We start from the raw sequence: 20,627 nt of genomic DNA on the forward strand, positions 1-20,627 counted from the left end.
CAATATACTTTCAGGCTGACAAGTGTGTTGTTATTAAATATAACATCTAATACGATATCAGACACTTGTCCTGTTAAACTGAAATAATTCAAGATGGCACTTAATAGCCTTTGAGTGGCAAAAAGCAAAACCAATATGCAACTGGAAATTCATTGCATGTATAGCAGTTGGGTCTGAAAAGTTCAAGTGGTAGAAAGTAAGGTCTCAGTGAGGAAACAAATGCTAGCGTGGTAAATGTAGATTCTGTTGAGGCAAAAAAGACATTTATGGTCTCAGAGCTGATAAAAAAAGTAACCCAGGAAGTCACACACAAAAGAGGCTGAAGTTAACAAGTAAGCCTCACTGCTTCTGAGTCTAGGCTGACCGCAGGATGTAAAGTTTCACTTCCCTAAAAGAGCACAGAGGTGCAACCTAAAAGCATGATATATTAAGTAATGCCTTTCTAAACTTTCTAATTCACTTGTTGAAAGGCTAGAACGAGTATATGACAGTAAAGAATGTTTAGTCTAAGGAGTGACTTGCTAAACTGGTATGCAGTAAACATTTCATGTGTTCAGAAGTTTATTTCCCCTCTGTCATTACTGTGGAAATGTATCAGTCTCAATTAAGGCTAATTTATAAGTTCTACTTTAATAAGTACTGATTTTAATTAATCAGAATCTGTATATATGGCTTCTTCTATTAGATGGACTTCCATTGGAAGCTTATGGAATTGGGTTTATTGGAGCATCATCATATACAGATATTGTATACAGATATGAATAGCAAAGAATTTTTTTGTTTTGTTTTAAATACCATGCTTTTTATTCCAGAAAAAGAACATTTCCATAAAAGAATGTAAGAATTTGTCTTTCCACACTGCAAAACTCAAACCTGATAATAAATAAACTTCCTCAAAACTTCTTTCTGGAAAGTTGGCAAGCCAAAGACAGTCGTTTTAACAGCCAAAGACAGTGAAGAATGTAACACATGGTCAAATTTAGATCACATCTAAACATGCAAGATGATGCCAAAGTTATACACTGTCTTCTGCAGTAGCTCTGCAGTCATTTTTCTCCAAGTTCTCCATGGATGATTAAAAGCTAAACTGAGATTGATGCACCAACCAGATACTTTAACACAGATATGGGCCTTTATGACACACTCAAATATGTGTAGACAGGTAAAAATGCTTTGGCATGGCTCACATTAGGTTTATCCAGAAAACAGAGCTTGAGTGCTTGGTGTGCATGCAGGATGAAAGGTCATAAGGGGTCAGATGTTCACCGGTCAGTATGGACCGAGGATATAGAAGGAAAGATTGAGTGGTATTGAGCAGTCACTAACTACCCTGCAATTCAGACAAATGGGAAAAGTCGGACCCAGCATGCAGCATTCAGAAGAGTTGGAGCTCATCAGAAAGAGAAGATACTCACTGGTGTCCCATGGCTGCTCAGAAGACACAAGAGACACAAAAATCACACCTCAAACCCTTTTTTGTCCCCAGACTAAAAGTAGAAAGATATTGAACTCTCTTTGTCCAAGTATGAGTGTGTGTGTGTATATATATATATATATATATATATTCTAAGTATATAACCAAGATTATGTCTCGGCCATTTTGGAGAGATGCCAGCAGGCAGAGGTGCTAACCAGAAAATTCTAGCAGGCAGAAAGAATTTAGCATGAATCCTCAAGAGGCTAATTGTTTTTCCCCCTGCTGTTCACCAAGCAACAGTAAGAAAACAGCTTAAGTCTTAAGACTCAATAATAAGCAGCTATTTTACTTTTTTGTGACCAAAGAGACCACAATCCCTCCTACATGTTTCTCGCTTTCTATTAGCTCATACAAAAGGTTCACCTTGATAAAGTTAGCATAAAACCAGAGTAACTGCTACCAGATGCAAATGCGAGTCCCCATGTCCTTTCCTGCATAGAATTTGCATTTTTGCCGTGCAAATTTGATCACTTACGATATGACTGGGTTTTTTTCTTCATTGCTGCAACTACAGTGCCCCTGTCTCATAACTGAAGGGCCTGCTTTCGTCTGTCTTTATAAATATCACTTCTTTCACTAAATCTAGGATAATCTTTTGGTATGTTGGAAAAAGTCTACTTAAGTGCAGAGAAATTGTTTTAAAACAGTTCTATAAAAAAAACCCAAAAAACACTATATAAGATAACTGACAAGCTTAATACACCATGATCTGTGTGAAACGTGCTGGCATTTCCCATGGGTTATGTAAACTGGGTTTGTTATTTTTGTGCTTGTTTTACATTCATTTCCTTGATCTGTAACCAGACTGTTGCTCATTAACATCCTTATGAACATAGAAACCAAACACACCACATGCTCATTAATAGCGCATCATTTCCTCTTTATTACATACAGCATGGGAAAGTGGTGCACATGTGTTTGTGTGGGTCTGTATTTTAGTGTGCACAAGCATTTTCCCAAACTTCCCATTCCAGGTCCAAAGGGCACCAAAATAAGACACTTTGTGACTAATAGCCGACAGATAAACCAGAGAGCAGTCAAATTGCTGCCAGGATAGTCCGGCTTTATGACTTTTGTGTCTGATAACAATCTCCTCCCTCTGACATGACATTAGCAACACACTTTGCATTAAAGCATTGTTTGAATGAAAGATGGTTTCACATACCAAGTGGCCACTAAAGAAAGTCCAGCTTCTGTTATGCTAATTATGTTCCTGGGTGGGAAAAACCAGCACTTCCTTGATTGTGCTACTGAAATCAAGGGTTGAAGATTCCTCTTTAATGTGTCCTCTGACATGCTGTTGTCACATGATTTGCATAGTATGGGTGCCAGACCAGTCTAAACTGCAACTGAGTTGCAAAAGCGTTTAACCAGTAGTTCTTTTGAGCCTAGCCGCAAGCATTTGTTACAGATTTTTGAGCTGAACATCCCAAGATGAAATGCAGAACTTAAAATTAAGCTCATGTATAAAGGAACATCATACCTCAAAGCAGCAAATGTGAGTTGAAAAACAGAGACAGGCAAACAAGAAAGTGGACACTCCCCCTTCCACAAATCTTACATCCTAAACCCAAATATTTACCATGCATTTATTTGGCCTTTTAAGGAACTGGAAACTTTGAGAAAATTCCTGGATGCTTCCAAGTCCCTTTTAATAAGATTCCGAAATCTTTCCTGCTGTCTTTACACTTGGAATTAGAGTTAGTCCTGCCTTTTGTTTTCTAATTTGAGTTGACTGTGTTATTCTAATAACATCACACTTCCTTTTCCCTTTCCATTCATTCATAAGTTTCCCTTCTTGATTGTGTTTCTTCGCCTGGGTGGCCGTTTAGAAAAAGAGCAGCCTTCATCCTTAATCTCTGGTAGTCATCTGCATCTCCAAGCATTGCATAGGAGAGGCACAAATGGCAGTGCACGGGTAATAAGAGCGATATAACGTGTTATGAAGCAAGATCATTAATGCAACTTCACTGCTCTGATTCCGTGCACATGCTGTCATTTTAATAATAACTGAAACGCCTTCCGCTGTAGTCTAATTCATATCCAGCGCGCGCGTCGCCGCTCTTCCTCTTTACAGGGATCTGCATATAAATAGCTTGCAATTAATCACACAAAGATTCACTTCCCTATTTGCGTTAGATTTCAACCTGCGTGTGTTTGTGTGTGTGCACGCCGGCCAGCGTTGCTTCCTACCTGAACGCCGGAGATGAGATGAGATGATATGAGTTGATGTAACGTGCACGCGCCCGGCCCGCTATAAGTGCAGTGCAGCTCCGCTTCCTCTCGCAAGCCCTCCAAAAGCAGCGCACTGCTGACGTCAACATGGCTCATGTATAAAGAACGAAAGGCGTGGCTTATTAAGTGTTAACCAATCATAAAAATGACCCTCAGGTACACCAAGGAGCGATTGTGATTGGCTGATATACTAAGCTTTTTTTTGTCTCATGGCACTGATGTGTTACCAACTCCTCCATGTTCTTGGGACATGTTTTTCTTTCTTTTTTCTTGTGTTTATTCAAAGAGAATATGACGAAACATATCAATACTCTTGCCCACTCCCAACCAGTAAAGCGATGATGATGATAAGCAAGTTGAGCTTGGTTGAATTGATCTCAAAGTCGTCACAACTTCTACATTTTACCCTAATCATATAAGTGCTCAAGTTATATTTAATTATGCACATTACAAGTGTTTAATCTCCAAGCATGTATGTGGGTGTGGTAATAAGTAAAATGTCATGCAAAGTAAATGGCATATAAGTAAAAAAAGAACCAACAGTAGAAGGTTGTTTTCATAATTCTTTCCATTTATTGCATTTGGCATTTATGGCAGTTATGGTTTATTTATTTATTACATATTTATTAGCACATGACGAGTTTAAGACCTTATGTATAGTCAACCTGCATATTTCATCCTCAGGAAAGCTGTAGTACTGTAAAATGTAATCAGCAAAGAACTGGTGAAAATCAGTGGGACCCAGATAAAATCAAAAGTCTGTGAGAAGTCTGGACAGAACTGGCCTTCAGGGAAGAATTGTGCCATACATCTGACATGGAAACAAGGAAGTGACTAGGCAGGTGCTCTTTCCTGATGAGTCAAAATCAGAAATATTTGGCTGTAGCAAAAAACCAGGTTGTTTCCTAAAGGGCTGGAGAGCATCACAGTGATGAGTGTCTGCAGGCAACAGTGAAGAATGGTGGAGGTTTCCTGCACCTTTTTACTGATTATTACTGACTTGGTTAGTTTACCAGTTTATATAATTTTCTATTTCACCCTAAACAAACAAACTAAGACTATGTCTATTAATCAGTCCCCACTTATTGCTATCTGACAAACTGTGCATGAACGTTTTCTGTGACACTGGTGTGCAGTGTTACATTTATTTTGGACTTGCACCACCTGGTGGTAAAAAGGCTTTAACACCATTAGCAAATTAACTAAGAAGAAATGCTAATTCTATCTTAGCTGACCTGTACAAGTACAAACATATAAACAAATTAACAGATCAGTAAATTATTAACACGTAAGGACAGACAAACCCTAAATAATACACCTTTTTTTATAAGTATATATTGATTTGATTACACATATACAGTCTTAAAGTAACTAAATATCTAGGACAAGCATCATGTTACTATACTTTCAAAAGTACGTGGACACATTATTGCACCTTTATGTGATTCGTCTTTGTACTGTACTGTTTATCATGTATTTGTATGCAATATATGTACAGTTTTTAATCACTGGAACTAAAAAGAGCATCTTGCCTGAATGCTTTGGTAAATTTTCCCAGACAGCAGGAGAGTGAGGAGTGTGTGTGAGGTGTGTATGATGATCAGCCACAATGATTGGTGGCTTTGCAAATGCAGCGTATGGGGTTTTTATATAAATCACGAAGGGAAGAGAGACAGCACTGATCCTTTCCGTCTCAGTCACTATTCTCTGTAGGGTCTTGAGATCAGAAACAGTGCAATTGCCAAACCAGTGATGCAGCTTCTCAGCATGCTTTCGATGGTGTGTCTGTAGAACGTTTTGAGCATGTGTGGTGGGACCTAGGTGACAATAGGGGACCTATGACCTTCTTTAGCTTTTTCAAGAAGTAGAGACGCTGCTGGGCTTTCTCTGTTATCGAGCTGGGTTTTAGGGACCAGGTGAGGTTCTCAGCCAGATGAAAACAAAGGAACAGAGGAGCCATTGATGTTCGGCGGGGAGTGATCACACTGTTTCTTCCTGAAATCAACATCCATCTTCACATTTAAAGACTGGTTGTTGGCTTTGCACCACTCTGTTAACCTCTGCACTTCATCCCTGCATAGTCCAGTGCATAATAAAACACAGATCCCACCCCAAAATCTAAAGGAAAACCTTCTCAGAAGAGTGAATCTTATTAAAACAAGAAGTGGGTATGAGTCTATAATAAGGTGTGATGATCAGAATATCCATTTAGTGTGCTTGAGTGCAGGTTCGGATTGAGATGAAGCCATGTGCATTCTGCTAACCACCAGATGGCGCTGAGAAAACCCTCATCTCCAGAATGGAGAATATTATCTGAAGTACTCACGTGGCTTGGTTGTTTGGTGATGAAGAAGCCTGGCATGACAATTTCCAGTAGCATCGCTTTCACACACACACACAAATCAAAGTTAAAGCTTAACAAAAGTGCTTGCTCGTGCAACACGTGAAACTTTATAACGTAATAAGTCGATCGATCCGCTAAGTAATGCTGCGATTTGGGGATTGAACAGAGAATCATGGAAAGCTATGTCTTCCTCCGAGTAGTGGGAAAGGGGAGCTACGGGGAGGTGAACCTGGTGCAGCACAAATCAGACCGTAAACAGGTAAGGTGAGATCAGATATCTTGAGTCTGATCATCTGTAGTGTGTGTCATTGAAGATATATTTTTGATAGTGGGTTGATTTTGATGATGAATTCAGCTACGTACGGTCCTGCATCTTATGCGTCGTTGCTCTTTACAGCTCCCGTATTTAGTGTCATGTGCTGTATTTCCCAATTCAGTACGTCATCAAGAGGCTGAACCTAATAATATAATCGAAGCGAGAGCGCCGGTTGGCTAAACAGGAAGCTCAGCTCCTTTCCCAACTCCGACATCCCAATATTGTCTCCTACCGGGAGTCGTGGGAAGGGAATGGGAGATGTTATGAGGAAGAAACCTTGAGAGGAACCAGATTTAAAAGGGGAACCCATCCTCATTTGGGTGACTTCAAGAGTTTGAACAAAAATCTTTCAACAATACAGAACACTGGAAAATGGGAAATAACATGAGTACTGGAGTATAAGATTATAAGTAAATGTTCTTTCTACAGTCTTTGGTATAAAAGTAGTCAACATTTGTGATCATCACAGATCCAGCAACAGCTTCTCTATGCCAGAGCCTTTAAACACTCCCGGAGGTCCAATGTCAAAACTCCACACATGTAGTGGGATCCAACTGGCACTGGTACGTCTCTAGATGGACTCTTTAAAGTCCATAATCTTCACAAGTTGGGAATCACTGCTAATGTTGCTAAGAAACCTGCTCATTCAGGTGCAGAACAATATGCAGCATATGTTTCTTTCATATTAAAATATTACATAGACAGATTTACTACTTTATATTTCTACATTTATTTCTACCTTTTTTTTTACTGTATTTGTTAAATATTTTTAAACTATTCAAACTATAACAGAAATATTATAAATAGTGAAATTCTACTGTAAAAACCATTGATATCTTTTGAACCTACTATCAAATCCTATTTATCTGTATTATCCCACGTGGCTAGGTTGGTTAATGAGGAAGAATCCTGACATGACAATTTCCAGTAGCAGTAGTGTTGTGCTGTATTTCCCAATTCAGTACGTCATCAAAAGGATTAGCTTGGAAACATCAGAGCAAGAGTGCCAGTTGGCTGAACAGGAAGCTTAGCTGCTGTCCCAACTGAGACATCCCAACATTGTCACCTACCTGGAGTCGTGGAAAGGGAATGGGCAACTTTTCATCGTCATGGGCTTCTGTGAGGGAGGAGACCTCTACAGCCAACTCAGGCAGCAGAACGGCGAGCTTCTGCCAGAGAGACAGGTGGTGGAGTGGTTCGTCCAGATCGCGATGGCCCTGCAGGTATCAACACCTTCTTGATCAGATTTACGATCGGATGCACCCTTCAGCTATCAATAGGTAGCGCTATGAATTCTGATGTTTCTTTTCTTGGTTTCTTTAGTATTTACACAAAAAACGGATCTTGCACCGGGACCTGAAAACCAGGAATATCTTCCTTACTGACATCAACATTATAAAAGTGGGAGATCTGGGCTTTGCACACATTCTGCAACATCATGACACTGCCAGCACCTTGGTCGGAACACCATTATACATGAGCCCTGAGCTTATTTTAAATAAGCCATACGACTACAAGGTCTCAAAGACAAATCAATGAGAGATTTCCCCTATCCAGTACGTCATCAAGAAGCTGAACCTAAGAACATCGTCAAAGCGAGAACGCCGGGCGGCTGAACAGGAAGCTCAGCTGCTCTCACAGCTCAAACATCCCAATATTGTCACCTACCGGGAATCATGGGAAGGAAAGGACCATCAATTGTATATAGTTATGGGCTTCTGTGAGGGAGGAGACCTGTATCACAGGTTAAAGCAGCAGAACGGCGAGCTTCTGCCAGAGAGACAGGTGGTGGATTGGTTTGTCCAGATCGCGACGGCCCTGCAGGTATCAAAACCTTCTGACTGATTAGATTTAAGAATTCAACAGACTTATACGATCAGATGCACCCTTCAGCTATTAATAGGTAGCACTATGATTTCTCATGTTTCTTTTCTTGTTTTCTTTAGTATTTACACGGGAACACATCTTGCACCGACACCTGAAAACGCAGAACATCTTCCTGACTAAGACCAACATTATTAAAGTGGGAGATCTGGGCATCGCGGGTTCTGGAGAATCAGAACGACATGGCCAGAACCCTGATTGGAACACCTTATTACATGAGCCCTGAGCTTTTCTCCAACAAGCCATACAACTACAAGGTCTCAAAGACGAATCAATTTTTTTTGGCTAAAACTCCCATATATTACTGACTGCAGCCTATTTATTGATCTGCATAATATATAATCCTCACTCTGTCCTGTCAACAGAAGTAGACCACCGATGAGCAGGTATTATGAGTGGTTGTCCATTGTCAGGACAGAGGAACTAAAAATTTTCCAGCTGATTACAGAGAACAGAACCTAACAGTCATGAAAATTAGATGATGATTAACACACTGTGTAGAGAAAAATAACCTAAATATCTAACCAACAAGGTAGAGCATTTAACACAGATCCCACCCCAAAATCTAATGGAAAACCTTCTCAGAATAGTGAATCTTATTATAACAAGAAGTGGGGATGAGTCTATAATAAAGTGAGATGATCAGGATATGCATTTAGTGTGCTTGAGTGCAGGGTTAGAAAACCCTCATCCCCAGGATGGAGAATATTATCTGTAACTAACTCTAAGAAAAAAGTAAATAAGGTAATCCTTTCGAGCTCCATTTTGTTTGGTCTCTTCTGCCCCCGTATAATATAGTCCTTTAACTCTGCCCCCATAGGGTATATAGTCATTTAACTCCGCCCCCATATGGTATAGTCCTTTAACTCTGCCCCCACTAGTTAGTGAGACGCACACATGGAAAAGGAAAGTCGTGTCGCTAAAATGCTCTAAAATCGTACAAAGTTCTCAAGAAAAGTAAGGGATAATTAAGCACCTAGCTGGAACGGGAACTAGCTCTTACGGTGTTTCACTAAGAAAAGGTTTTTCATCAAGGAAAGGTAGATTTTGTGTTTCCCAAGAAAAGGCTGACGGCTGAACACAAAATAAAGGCTTTTTAAAACATCAGTACGCTTCACCATTGTCTGGCTGGGGGTTTGCTACATTATTGTTACTGCTCACATGGCTTGGTTGTTTGGTGAAGAAGAATCCTTGCATGACAATTTTTCAGTAGCATCGCTTTCACACACGCGCACAAAAAAAAACATTTATAAAAAAAAAAAAAAAAAAAAACAATCACTCAACAAAAGTGCTCGCTCGTGCACAAAGTGGAACTTTAGAACGAATAAGTCAATCGAGCAGTTAAGTAACGGGGTGACTTGGCGGTTTAACGACATAAATGGAAAGCTATGTCTTCTTTGGAGTAGTGGGGAAGGAGAGCTATGGGGAGGTAACCCTAGTTCACCACAAATCAGACCTTAAACAGGTAAGGTAAGATCAGATATCTTGAGTCTGATCATCTCTAGTGTGTGTCATTGAAGATAAATTTTTGATAGTGGGTTGATTTTGATTAGGAATTCAGCTACGTACGGTCCTGCATCCTATGTCGTTGCTCTTTACAGCTCCCGTATTTAGTGTCATGTGCTGTATTTCCCTGTCCAGTACGTCATCAAGAGGCTGAACCTAATAACATCATTGAAGCGAGAGCGCCGGTTGGCTAAACAGGAAGATCAGCTGCTTTCCCAACTCTGACATCCCAATAATGTCAACTACCGGGAGTCGTGGGAAGGGAATGGCCAGCTGATAACAGAAACCAGAACCTAACAGTCATGAGAATTAGATGATTAACACACACCGTGTAGAGAAAAATAACCTAAATATCTAACCAACAAGGTAGAGCATTTAACACAGAGATGGCTAAACACCCTCAACACTCCCAAGCTGATCACCAGCATGAACCTACACGACAGGTGTGATTCGCTTCAAGACAAAAAACAAGAAAACATGACTTGTAGAGCTACAGTACAAAAAGACAGATCATTCAACAAATACAATTTTAAATGCATTCAATTGTATTTAAATGTTACTGTTGTGAAATATCTTCCTTTCGGCATGAGTGGAGCATCTGGGTTTTTTTTTGTCATCCATAATTTTTTTTATTTTTTTTTGTCATCCATAAATTTTTTTTTTTTTTTTGTCATCCATCATTTTTCTTTTTCTTTTTTTTTTTTTTTGGTCATCCATAATTTTTTTTTTTTTTTGTCATCCATAATTTTTTTTTTTATGCCGAAAGAACAAGAGGTATTACATACTCGTTAAATTTACACTTACAGAGAAAAAAACAAAAAACAAACAAACAAAAAAAGCAGGATAAATTCTATGGAGTATTTTGTTAGACAATTCCTTAATTTTGTTATTTATACAAAACTTGTTTGGCAGTTTCCATAATTTAACCCAAGAAATATAACCAAATAAAGAAGACCAAAAAGACTTTGCTGCAGGTAAAGATGCAGAACGGAGAGCATTCCTTTTTATCTTATTACAACACTGTTGTTTTAAAAATCAACATTTTCAATGAAAATATTCTTACAAGGATTAACCATGTCGATCCCTTCTGAAATATAGTTTTTTAGAAGTATCGTCAAACTTAATTTACATGCTAACAATTTTATCAACAGAAAATAATAAAAAAAAATTAATGCCTCTCAAACTATTAAAAATATAATTAGGAAATACATTTCAAGGACCATTTTCTCTATTCTTTATAAACTCTATTAACCATTTAATTTTTAAGGTGTCATTGAGAGTATTATAATCTAAGAACTTTAATCCCCCTTGCTCTTTAGGATTACAAATGATCTCTTTTTTTTAAATAATGTGGCAAACTGACTAAGTTTAAATTGTACACCTAAAGTTGTGATACCATCAAATTGATTTCTCTTTATATGTGATTCTAAAACTTGAGTGACTAACAAAAATATATAGAAGAGAGAGGGCATCCCTGCCTAATGCCACGATGAATATTAAATCTTTGTGAGGTACCATGAGCAAGATTGAGAGTACTATTACACCCACTATACAATGTTTTAACAGCTTTCAAAAACATATCTCCAAAACCAAACATTTTAATGACTTTGAAAAACAAAACTATGAATGACCGTATCAAATGCTTTATAGAAATCAATAAATAAAATAAAACTATCATCCTCAATAAAGTGGTTATAATCAATCATATCTAAAACTAGTCTCATTTTATTCCTAATATGACGTCCTTGCATAAGCCCTGATTGTTCTATATCAACTCTATCGTCTAAACCTTGCTTCAGTATTACTTCATTACTACAGTTTACTGTCAATATTTAACAAACTAATAGGCCTCCAATTTTCAATGACTAACTTGTCTTTATTAGGTTTGGGAATCAATGTTATAACTCCTTGTTTTAATGAAACCGGCAATTCACCATTTTGTATAGCTTCTACAAATACTAACAACAAAAAGGGTGAAGTTTTTTTGGTAAAAGTCACCACTTAGTCTGTTATTGCCTGGAGATTTGTTAGTCTTTAATAAGTTAATGCACTCTGTTACCTCTACGATGTCTATTTCTTTATCACAAGTATTCTCAAAGTTCTGGTCTATTTTTTTGGTATCACTCACTAAGCTATTTAGAAAAGTATCAATGTCAGAAGAAGCTGAAATGGGACAATACAAATTACTAAAAAACTATTTTTAGATAACTGAGGAATTATCCACAAATGTATTGTTTATCTTTAATTTTGAAATTGAGGAAAGAACACATAATTTTTACATTTTTTCCCCTTTTTCTAGCCATTTTAGTCTAGTTCTAATAAATGCCCTCCTAGCTTTATCCTCATAAATTTTAGAGAAGTCAAATTGCAATAAATCAAAATTTTGCCGTCTTGTAAAATAGCATGCGTTGCCTGAATTAAACAAAAATCAACATATTTCTCTTTGCAATACAAAAATAAAGCTTTTCTCTTCCAGATATAACGAATACCTCTGGCATTGATAGAAAATAAAGAAAGAGACATTAATGTTTAAACAATTACTAAAAAAGAAAAAAAAAAAAAAAACAACCACAAGTCAATTAACATCTAAACTGTAAACTATTACATAACGAGATTTCCACATATGACACCCAAGAATTCTTGCTAAACTATGCATATATAAAGATTATTATACTATTATTCACAATGCCACCAATTTCAGACTGCAGCGAGCCGATCAAAATGATGTCGTTCCGCTGAAATAAGCATTTTTGCCTTCTTTTCTTGCTCTCTCCACAGTCGGCCAAAGACGATTTCGTGCTCAAAAGCAGTCAAGTCCTCCTTAAACCACAGCCCCTTCGTGAATAGATACTTGTTGTTTTTTTTGAGTTTTTCCAAATGAAATCTCCAGCTGTACGAGAAATTAATCTTATGATCACCGGTCTTGATTTCACTTTTCTGTCCTCATCCGAGGTTTTAATTCGGCCCAGACGGTGTGTCGCATCCAAACCTTCTTCTACAATATGTTTGTCTGTGACGAAACTACCACTTTGCATACGTCCATAGTCCTCATTTTAACGTTCTTGTTGGACTGTTCTGACAGTCCATACAAACGCAGGCACTATCTGCGGCTGTAGTGTTCCTGATCCTGAATTTTTGTGTTCATTTCTTTGACCTTTTTTTTTTTTCTTCATTTTTTAGCATTTCATTTTCTTTCTGCAAAACCATTACATCATCATGCACTGAAGTAAGAGGCTTCAATGTTGGAAGAAATTTCTTGAACCATTCTTTCAAGCTGATCGAATCTCTCATTGATTTCCTCTGAGAGAACTCGGATGATATTCTCCTGCACAGCACTCAAAGAAAGTTTACTTTGCTAAGCACATATTTCTGTCTTTTGGGAGGCTGATTTTTGCTTGGTTTGGGCAAGAATTTGAAGAACTTCCTCCGCTTTTAACTTTACAGGCATAAGAGTATCGTATCGTTAAAACCTCTCTTCTCCATTACAGCATTGACCTCCATCTCTGTGCCAAGATCATCAGCCATTTTGCTGAGTCATGTAGCATAACTGCTAATGATTCACTATTATCAAGTCGTGCTATTCCAACATTAATATTAATCAAATTCTGCAACTATAAGCAACATATCGGTAGAATTGAGCAACTTTATACAATCTGCATATTCATTTGTGAGAAATACCCGAATTGTTTCTCAGCTCACAAGACCACGACTTTTCACGGCGCCATCTTGCCGCCCCCCGTCCCGACACGGCCAACCTGAGCACTGTACGTGTGTACTCCACTGTCCCTAGATAATAGTAAAGAGTGTTATAGGAGACCACTGTGTGAGATTTATTTAGCTACATGATGTTAACGATATTTTATATGCATTTTTAACTGTGGTTGCTGTACCTGTTATATAGCCGGGTTAGCCGCTAGCATAGATGCTCATTAGCATCGGACTGCGGTTAGGCCAGCCGCACTTTTTTTTTGTGTTGCACGTCTAATCGTACACTTACGGTATGGGTGGTGGGAGCGGTCAAAAAAGATGTAAAGGCGTTTTCGTTATAAAAAACAAAAACAAAAATACATAAAATAGCAATACATTGTTTTTTTTTAACAAAGCACAAATAATACCATTTCTTGTTTGTGGTGTAAATATATATATAATTAAAGCCCATATTTAAACACTCTTAAAACATCTTTACTGTATCATGTTTGAGACTATACAATAAAATGTAAAAGCAAAATCACCTTTATTTTACCTTCAATCAAATGTTTGATAATTCATCAATACTCAGAGTGAGCCTGACTATCACTGAATTAATTTTCGGGTCATTCTACTGCACAATGTTTAAGAAACATAAAAATCAGTGCATTGAATCACCATATTCAAACACTCATAAAACATCTTTCAAATAATTTTGATTTAAAGTGTCCTTGTCTATTACTGTATTAAAATTCAACTCATTTTACTGTGGAGTTTTTGGAGAAAAGTAAAGGCAAATTTACTCTAAACATAAGTGGATTTTTTACCATGTTCCATATTCAAAGACTCATTAAACATTTTCTTTTACAGGTTTGCTCATTCTTTTAATTCTTATTTAGAGTGTCCCTCTCTATTAGTCTATTAAATGTAAACTATTTTACTGTGGACTTTTTGAGAAAAGTAAAGGCAAAATCACTCTAAACCTCAGGTGCATTTTCAATCGTGTTCCATATTCAAACACTCATAAAACATTTTTCTTTATAGGTTTGCTCAATCTTTTAAATATTTCTTATTTAGACTCTGCCTTTATATTATAGTCTTAAATTTCAATCATTTTACTGTACAGTTTTTGAAAAAGTAAAGGCAATTATCATGCCAACTTTATTACGTGATAAGTTGATCGATCCACTAAGTAACGCTGCGATTTGGGGATTGACAGAGAAACATAGAGGAGCATGTCTGTCAGTCGCCATAATCTCGCGAATAACGATTCTTTTGGCAATTTACATGCTTTAGTTTTCTTTTGCTTTTCAGTGTGATACGCTGGCAAAAAGAATAAACAGTCTTTAGTCAAAAGATCTTATTATATCAGGTTAATGTTTTACATAAGTGCATTATTTTCAGACACCTTTGTATTACTGTATATGCCCTGTTTTATTACTATATACGATTTCTTCTACTGTATGCTTACCACAAGATAGAATTCCAGGTGATGTCTTCTGCCTGTCGTCTAAACTGGTGATGTAGCCTACAGCAGGTTATGGTGGCTGAACTGCTGGATGTCCGAGTGGTGCTCAATGTGGGCTTCATAAATAATTGGAGCAATTTTGAGGGCAAGGCTGGCCTGTTAGGGCAGGACGGTATCCATCGCACTCGGGAAGGTGCTGCTCTCATTTCTTGTAGTATAGGTCATAGTCTCAGAACAGCACCAGTTAATAAGTGACTGTCCAGAGCCAAGGCCAGGGAGCAGACAGCCAGGCTAAACCGACCGTCTGCTAGCTGCACAAAGTCGTCACTCAGGATCCACCAAATTGAGACTGTGTCTGTCCCCTGAGCGAAACCAAAATGTAGAAATTCTCAGAAAGTCTGTTTAAGTAACCTGATTAACATTAAATTAAAAAGGATTGAATGCACAGCCAACACCTCTGATCTAAAAATAGGATTGTTGAATTTTAGATCTCTCATATCAAACACGTCCAGCAGTTTAAAATAATGTGTTTGACAGAAATGTGGATTAAACCGAATGAATATGTAGCATTAAATGAAGCGAGTCCTCCTGGGTATAGTTACATATACCAGCCCCGTCTAAATGGCAGAGGAGGCGGAGTCGCAGCTATTTATAATAATAATCTAAGCGTCACACAAAAGACTAAACACAAATGTAAAACATTTGAAGTTCTTTACACCAACATAAAATATTTAGTGTCCAAAAGTAGGTCTAGTCAGTCAATTCTATTAATTATTATCTATAGACCCCCAGGGCCCCACTTTCTCATAGAATTTGCAGATTTCATCACAAATTTAGCTACTTCTTTAGAACAAAGCATTAATTGTTGGTGACTTTTATATTCATTCTGATAATCAGGAAGACTCCTTATGAGCAGCAGTTGTTACTCATAGTTGTGGAGACACTCTTGATTTGTAACTAACATTTGGATTCAAAATAAAAAGAAATACTAATAATTCCACAGTCTGCCTCTCTATTTCAGACCATTACCTCATCTCTTTTAAAATCCGCCTCAGTCATTGCATTAGTACCTTACCACGTTACCTTGTTAAGCGTACATCCACGTCAACTACAGCAGCGAGTTTTATCAATAACCTTCCGGAAATGACGATATTAAATAAATCTCCGTCTGAGCCCGCAGAGCTTGCCTGGGCCACTGAATACCTTGAATCAACGTTCTGTTACAATCTAGATGCCGTAGCTCCCCTTAAGACCAAAATGATCAGGAAAAAAAATTGCACAGTGGTATAATGATCATACGCGCACCTTAAAACAGACAATTCAGAAATTAGAACGCAAATGGTGTCAAACAAAATTGACAGTATTTCAAATAGCATGGAAGGAGAGCCTCCTAAATTATTGAAAATTTCTTAGTGCTGCTAGATCAGCATATTTCTCCACCCTCATAGAAAATAACAAGCATAATCCTAGATTTCTATTCAGCACAGTAGCAAAATTAACAGGCACTGCACTAACATGCACACCATCAATAGGTAGTGATGATTTCATGAACTTTTTTAATAATAAATTTGAAAACATCAGGCAAGAAATCCAGACGACTTATATAAATCCAAACTATTTTACAAATAACCATGTAGACAGCAGTGTAATTATAACAGACAATCAATTACAAAACTTTACTCATATTCAAGAGAATTACTTCATTTCAATTATTTCCTCATCAAAATCAACCTGCATGCTTAATCCCTTGCCTACGTTTCTTCCTTTGATCAGGGTTTTGTCTCTTTAATTCAATTCAATTCATTTTTATTTGTATAGCGCTTTTAACAATGAACATTGTCTCAAAGCAGCTTTACACAGATAATGTGGTGATTAAATGTAAATATGTTCTTTGTAAGTATGTTTGTCCCCGATGAGCAACTGTGGCAAGGAAAAACTCCCCGAGATGGCAAAGGAAGAAACCTTGAGAGGAACCAGACTCAAGAGGGAACCCATCCTCATCTGGGTTGCACCAAATGTCCATTTGAAGCATATATGCAAAGTTGCGGGGTACAGTGATGATGATCAGAAGCAAACTGCACTCCCGAGTCAGTGCAGCAGACCGCTGACACCAACTACAGTCCAATCCGTCCTCAAAAGCACCCGTTCTACTCCGGAATTATATGGAACCACCCAAGGTGTTGATGAGAGACCGTCCCGAGCTGCACAGAAGTGTGAAGATCCATGGAGGGAGAGGGGCAGGAACAGTGGTCACTGGAGCCTCAGGAGCATGTTTAACTCGACCGAAAGAGAGAGAGAGAGAGAGAGAGAGAGAGAGAGAGAGAGAGAGAGGGTGACGGGAAGAGAAGGATATGGATTATTAAGTGTAACTATTGGTGTATGAAAGTTAATGTCACTGTGCAGTTTGGACTCCGGCAAGACTCACTATGGCAGCATAACTAAAAGAGAGAACCAGAAGGTAACACAGACATGAGGGATCTCTGGGATAAGAGACGACCCACCACACCACCGCTCAACAAACCTGAGTGAACGTGTGAATGTGAGGGACGACAGCATACAAATATACCAGTTCACCAAACACTCTATATCCATGCGCCCTCCAGATCTGTGCCTTTACCTAAGAAAAATCTACTGATAAAAGGCTTGACTAAATAAATAAGTTTTCAACCTCGACTTGAACACTGAGACTGTGTCCGAGTCCCGAACACTGATTGGAAGGCTGTTCCATAACTGTGGGGCTTTATAAGAGAAAGATCTGCCCCCTGCTGTAGTCTTCATTATTTGAGGAACCAACAGATAGCCAGCACCTTTTGATCTAAGTAGGCGTGGAGGATCATACTGGTACAGAAGTTCACTCAGATACTGCGGTGCGAGACCGTTAAGTGCTTTATACGTCAGTAGTAATATTTTATAATCAATGCGAGATTTGATTGGGAGCCAGTGTAGACTAATTAAAACAGGGGTGATGTGGTCATATTTCCTAGATCTAGTGAGGACCCTTGCTGCTGCATTCTGGACTAACTGAAGCTTATTTATGCTTTACTTGTTTTGCTTGACCTTAGTGCAGCTTTTGACACAATTGATCATACTAAAATGCTTGCTAGATTTGAGAACGTTGTTGGAATAAAGGGAACAGCTCTCTCCTGGCTTAGGTCTTATTTGACTGATCGCTATCAGTTTGTTGATATAAATGGAGAGTTCTCCACACTCTCTGAGGTAAAGTTTGGTGTTCCGCAAGGATCTGTCTTAGGCCCACTGCTTTTCTCTTTATATATGCTGCCTCTGGGTGAAGTTATACATAAACATGGTATTCGCTTCCATTGCTATGCTGATGATACACAGCTGTATATTTCAGCAAAGCCAGATGAGAGAGATCAATGTTGAGGAGTGTGTAAAGAACATTATTCAGTGGATGCTTGATAACTTTCTTCTGCTCAACTCAGATAAGACGGAAGTACTTTTACTAGGATCACATGCAGCTAGAAGTAAACTTTCCGATTACGTGGCATCTCTGGATGGTGTTTCTGTCTCAGTGTGTACAGCAGTCAAAAACCTTGGTGTGATTATTGACCCTAGTCTTTTCTTTGAGGCTCATGTGAATAATATTACCAGGATCGCCTTCTTTTACCTTAGGAATATTGCTAAAATTAGAAATATGATGTCGTTACAGGATGCAGAAAAGCTAGTTCATGCTTATATTACATCTAGATTAGACTACTGTAATGCTTTACTGTCTGGGTGTTTGAGTAAGTGCATAAATAAACTTCAGTTATTTCAGAATGCAGCAGCAAGAGTCCTTACTAGATCTGGAAAATATACATATACACATATATATACAAACTTACACTTATAAAGAACATATTTTTTATCACCACATTATTTGTGTAAAGCTGCTTTGAGACAATGTTCATTGTTAAAAGCACTTTACAAATAAAAATGAATTGAATTGATTTAAACTTTTCTCTCTTAAATGCCACTGTATAAAGTACCTGAGAATATTTCTGCCACCCTGCCTGCTCTGGATTTTGTTCCTGTTCCTGTACCTGTACCTGATTGTGAATCTGACCCCTTTTCCCCACTGCCTCTGCTCTCGACTGGTTTTTGTGTTTTTGCTTTGCCTATGTTGTTCTGTTTGCCGGCTCTTTGATATTTTGGATTATTTTAGGATTTGGTTTTGTTTCTCCCTGCATTGCCCTGTTTGCCTGTGTTAAGACTGTTTTTTGGACTTTGTTTTTGCCTTTTCCCAGTTGCTCTGCTTGCAAAAGCCTGTTTTCTCCACACCCCTGTCGCATCCTGCATTTGGGTCCTCACTCACCCAATCACACCCGTGATCTCTGACAGTTTAATCTAGCTGGGAGATCTGGGCATCGCGCGGGTTCTGGAGAATCAGAACGACATGGCCAGCACCCTGATTGGAACACCTTATTACATGAGTCCTGAGTTTTCTCCAACAAGCCAAACAACTACAAGGTCTCAAAGTCAAATCAATGAGTTACAGTTTTTTAGCTAAAACTTCCATATATAACTGACTGCAGCCTATTTATTATATATTTATTTATATATTATGCAGCCTATCTGCATAATATATAATCCTCACTCTGTCCTGTCCACAGAAGTAGACCACTGATGAGCAGGTATTATGAGTGGTGTTCCATTGTCAGGACAGAGGAACTAAAAATTACCCAGCTGATAACAGAGACCAGAACCAGTCATGAGAATTAGATGATGATTAACACACACTGTGTAGAAAAAAATAACCTAAATATCTAACCAACAAGATAGAGCATTTAACAAAGCTGTAAGGTGAGGTCCTCAGAATGATGAAAACAAAGGAATTTAGTGTTCTTTTCAATCTCCAAGGAGGAGCCATTGATGTTTAGCAGGGATGGATCACACTGTGTATTCCTGAAGTCAACATCCATCTCCACATTTACAGACAGGTTAATGGCTTTGCACCACTCTGTTAACCTCTGCATTTCATCCCTGCATAGTCCAGTGCATTGCTCCATGAACTCTCTTGTAACATCATAAAACACAGATCCCACCCCAAAATCTAATGGAAATCATTCTCAGAAAAGTGAATCTTATTATAACAAGAAGTGGGGACGATTCTATAATAAAGTGTGATGATCAGGATATGCATTTAGTGTGCTTGAGTGCAGGTTCGGATTGAGATGAAGCCATGTGCATTCTCCTAACCACTAGAAAGCGCTGAGAAAACCCTCATCTCCAGGATGGAGAATATTATCTGTAGTGCTCACGTGGCTAGGTTGCTTGCTGACGAAGAAGCCTGGCGTGACAATTTCCAGTAACATCGCTTTCACTCACACACACACACAACAAAAAAAAAACAGTCACAAAGTTAAAGCTCAACAAAAGTGCTCTCTCGTGCACCACGTGAAACTTTATTACGTGATAAGCTAATCGATCCACTAAGTAACGCTGCGATTTGGGGATTAGAAAGAGAATTGTGGAAAGCTATGTCTTCCTCCGAGTAGTGGGGAAGGGGAGCTACGGGGAGGTGAACCTGGTCCAGCACAAACAGGTAAACAGGTAAGGTGAGATCAGATATCTCGAGTCTGATCATCTCTAGTGTGTGTCATTGAAGAGATATTTTTGATGTGTTGAACAAACACTGAAGAGGTTATGAAAATCACTTATAAAATATAACATTTATATATATATATATATATATATATATATATATATA

General features: G+C 38.2%; 1 protein-coding gene and 2 long non-coding RNA genes across 4 annotated transcripts in view; 1 reads left to right on the forward strand and 2 right to left on the reverse strand.

Annotated features, from left to right (window-relative positions):
- camk1b (calcium/calmodulin-dependent protein kinase Ib) overlaps positions 1-3,793 on the reverse strand; it is a 33,218-nt gene extending 29,425 nt beyond the window's left edge. Inside the window, exons 1-2 of one of the 2 annotated variants that reach the window (XM_046875108.1) lie at positions 3,671-3,753; positions 1,416-1,428 (exon numbers count right to left, since the gene is read on the reverse strand). In XM_046875108.1, coding sequence (XP_046731064.1) covers positions 1,416-1,426 — 11 coding nt within the window. In that variant the 5' untranslated portion in view covers positions 1,427-1,428; positions 3,671-3,753. Of the gene's footprint in view, positions 1-1,415; positions 1,429-3,670 lie in introns of both variants that reach the window. The other variant, XM_046875109.1, reaches the window with a different exon arrangement.
- Positions 3,794-7,390: 3,597 nt separating this feature from the next.
- On the reverse strand, positions 7,391-13,730 carry LOC124402072. The gene is made up of 3 exons (XR_006928648.1): positions 13,653-13,730; positions 13,441-13,548; positions 7,391-7,589 (listed from the first exon to the last, which is right to left on the reverse strand). It is a non-coding gene; the product is annotated as an uncharacterized LOC124402072 (long non-coding RNA).
- Positions 7,518-8,699, forward strand: LOC124402073. Its single transcript, XR_006928649.1, has 2 exons — positions 7,518-7,595; positions 7,696-8,699. It is a non-coding gene; the product is annotated as an uncharacterized LOC124402073 (long non-coding RNA).
- Positions 13,731-20,627: the final 6,897 nt, after the last annotated feature.

Source organism: Silurus meridionalis, chromosome 19, assembly GCF_014805685.1.
Source record: "Silurus meridionalis isolate SWU-2019-XX chromosome 19, ASM1480568v1, whole genome shotgun sequence".
Lineage (NCBI taxonomy): Eukaryota > Metazoa > Chordata > Actinopteri > Siluriformes > Siluridae > Silurus > Silurus meridionalis.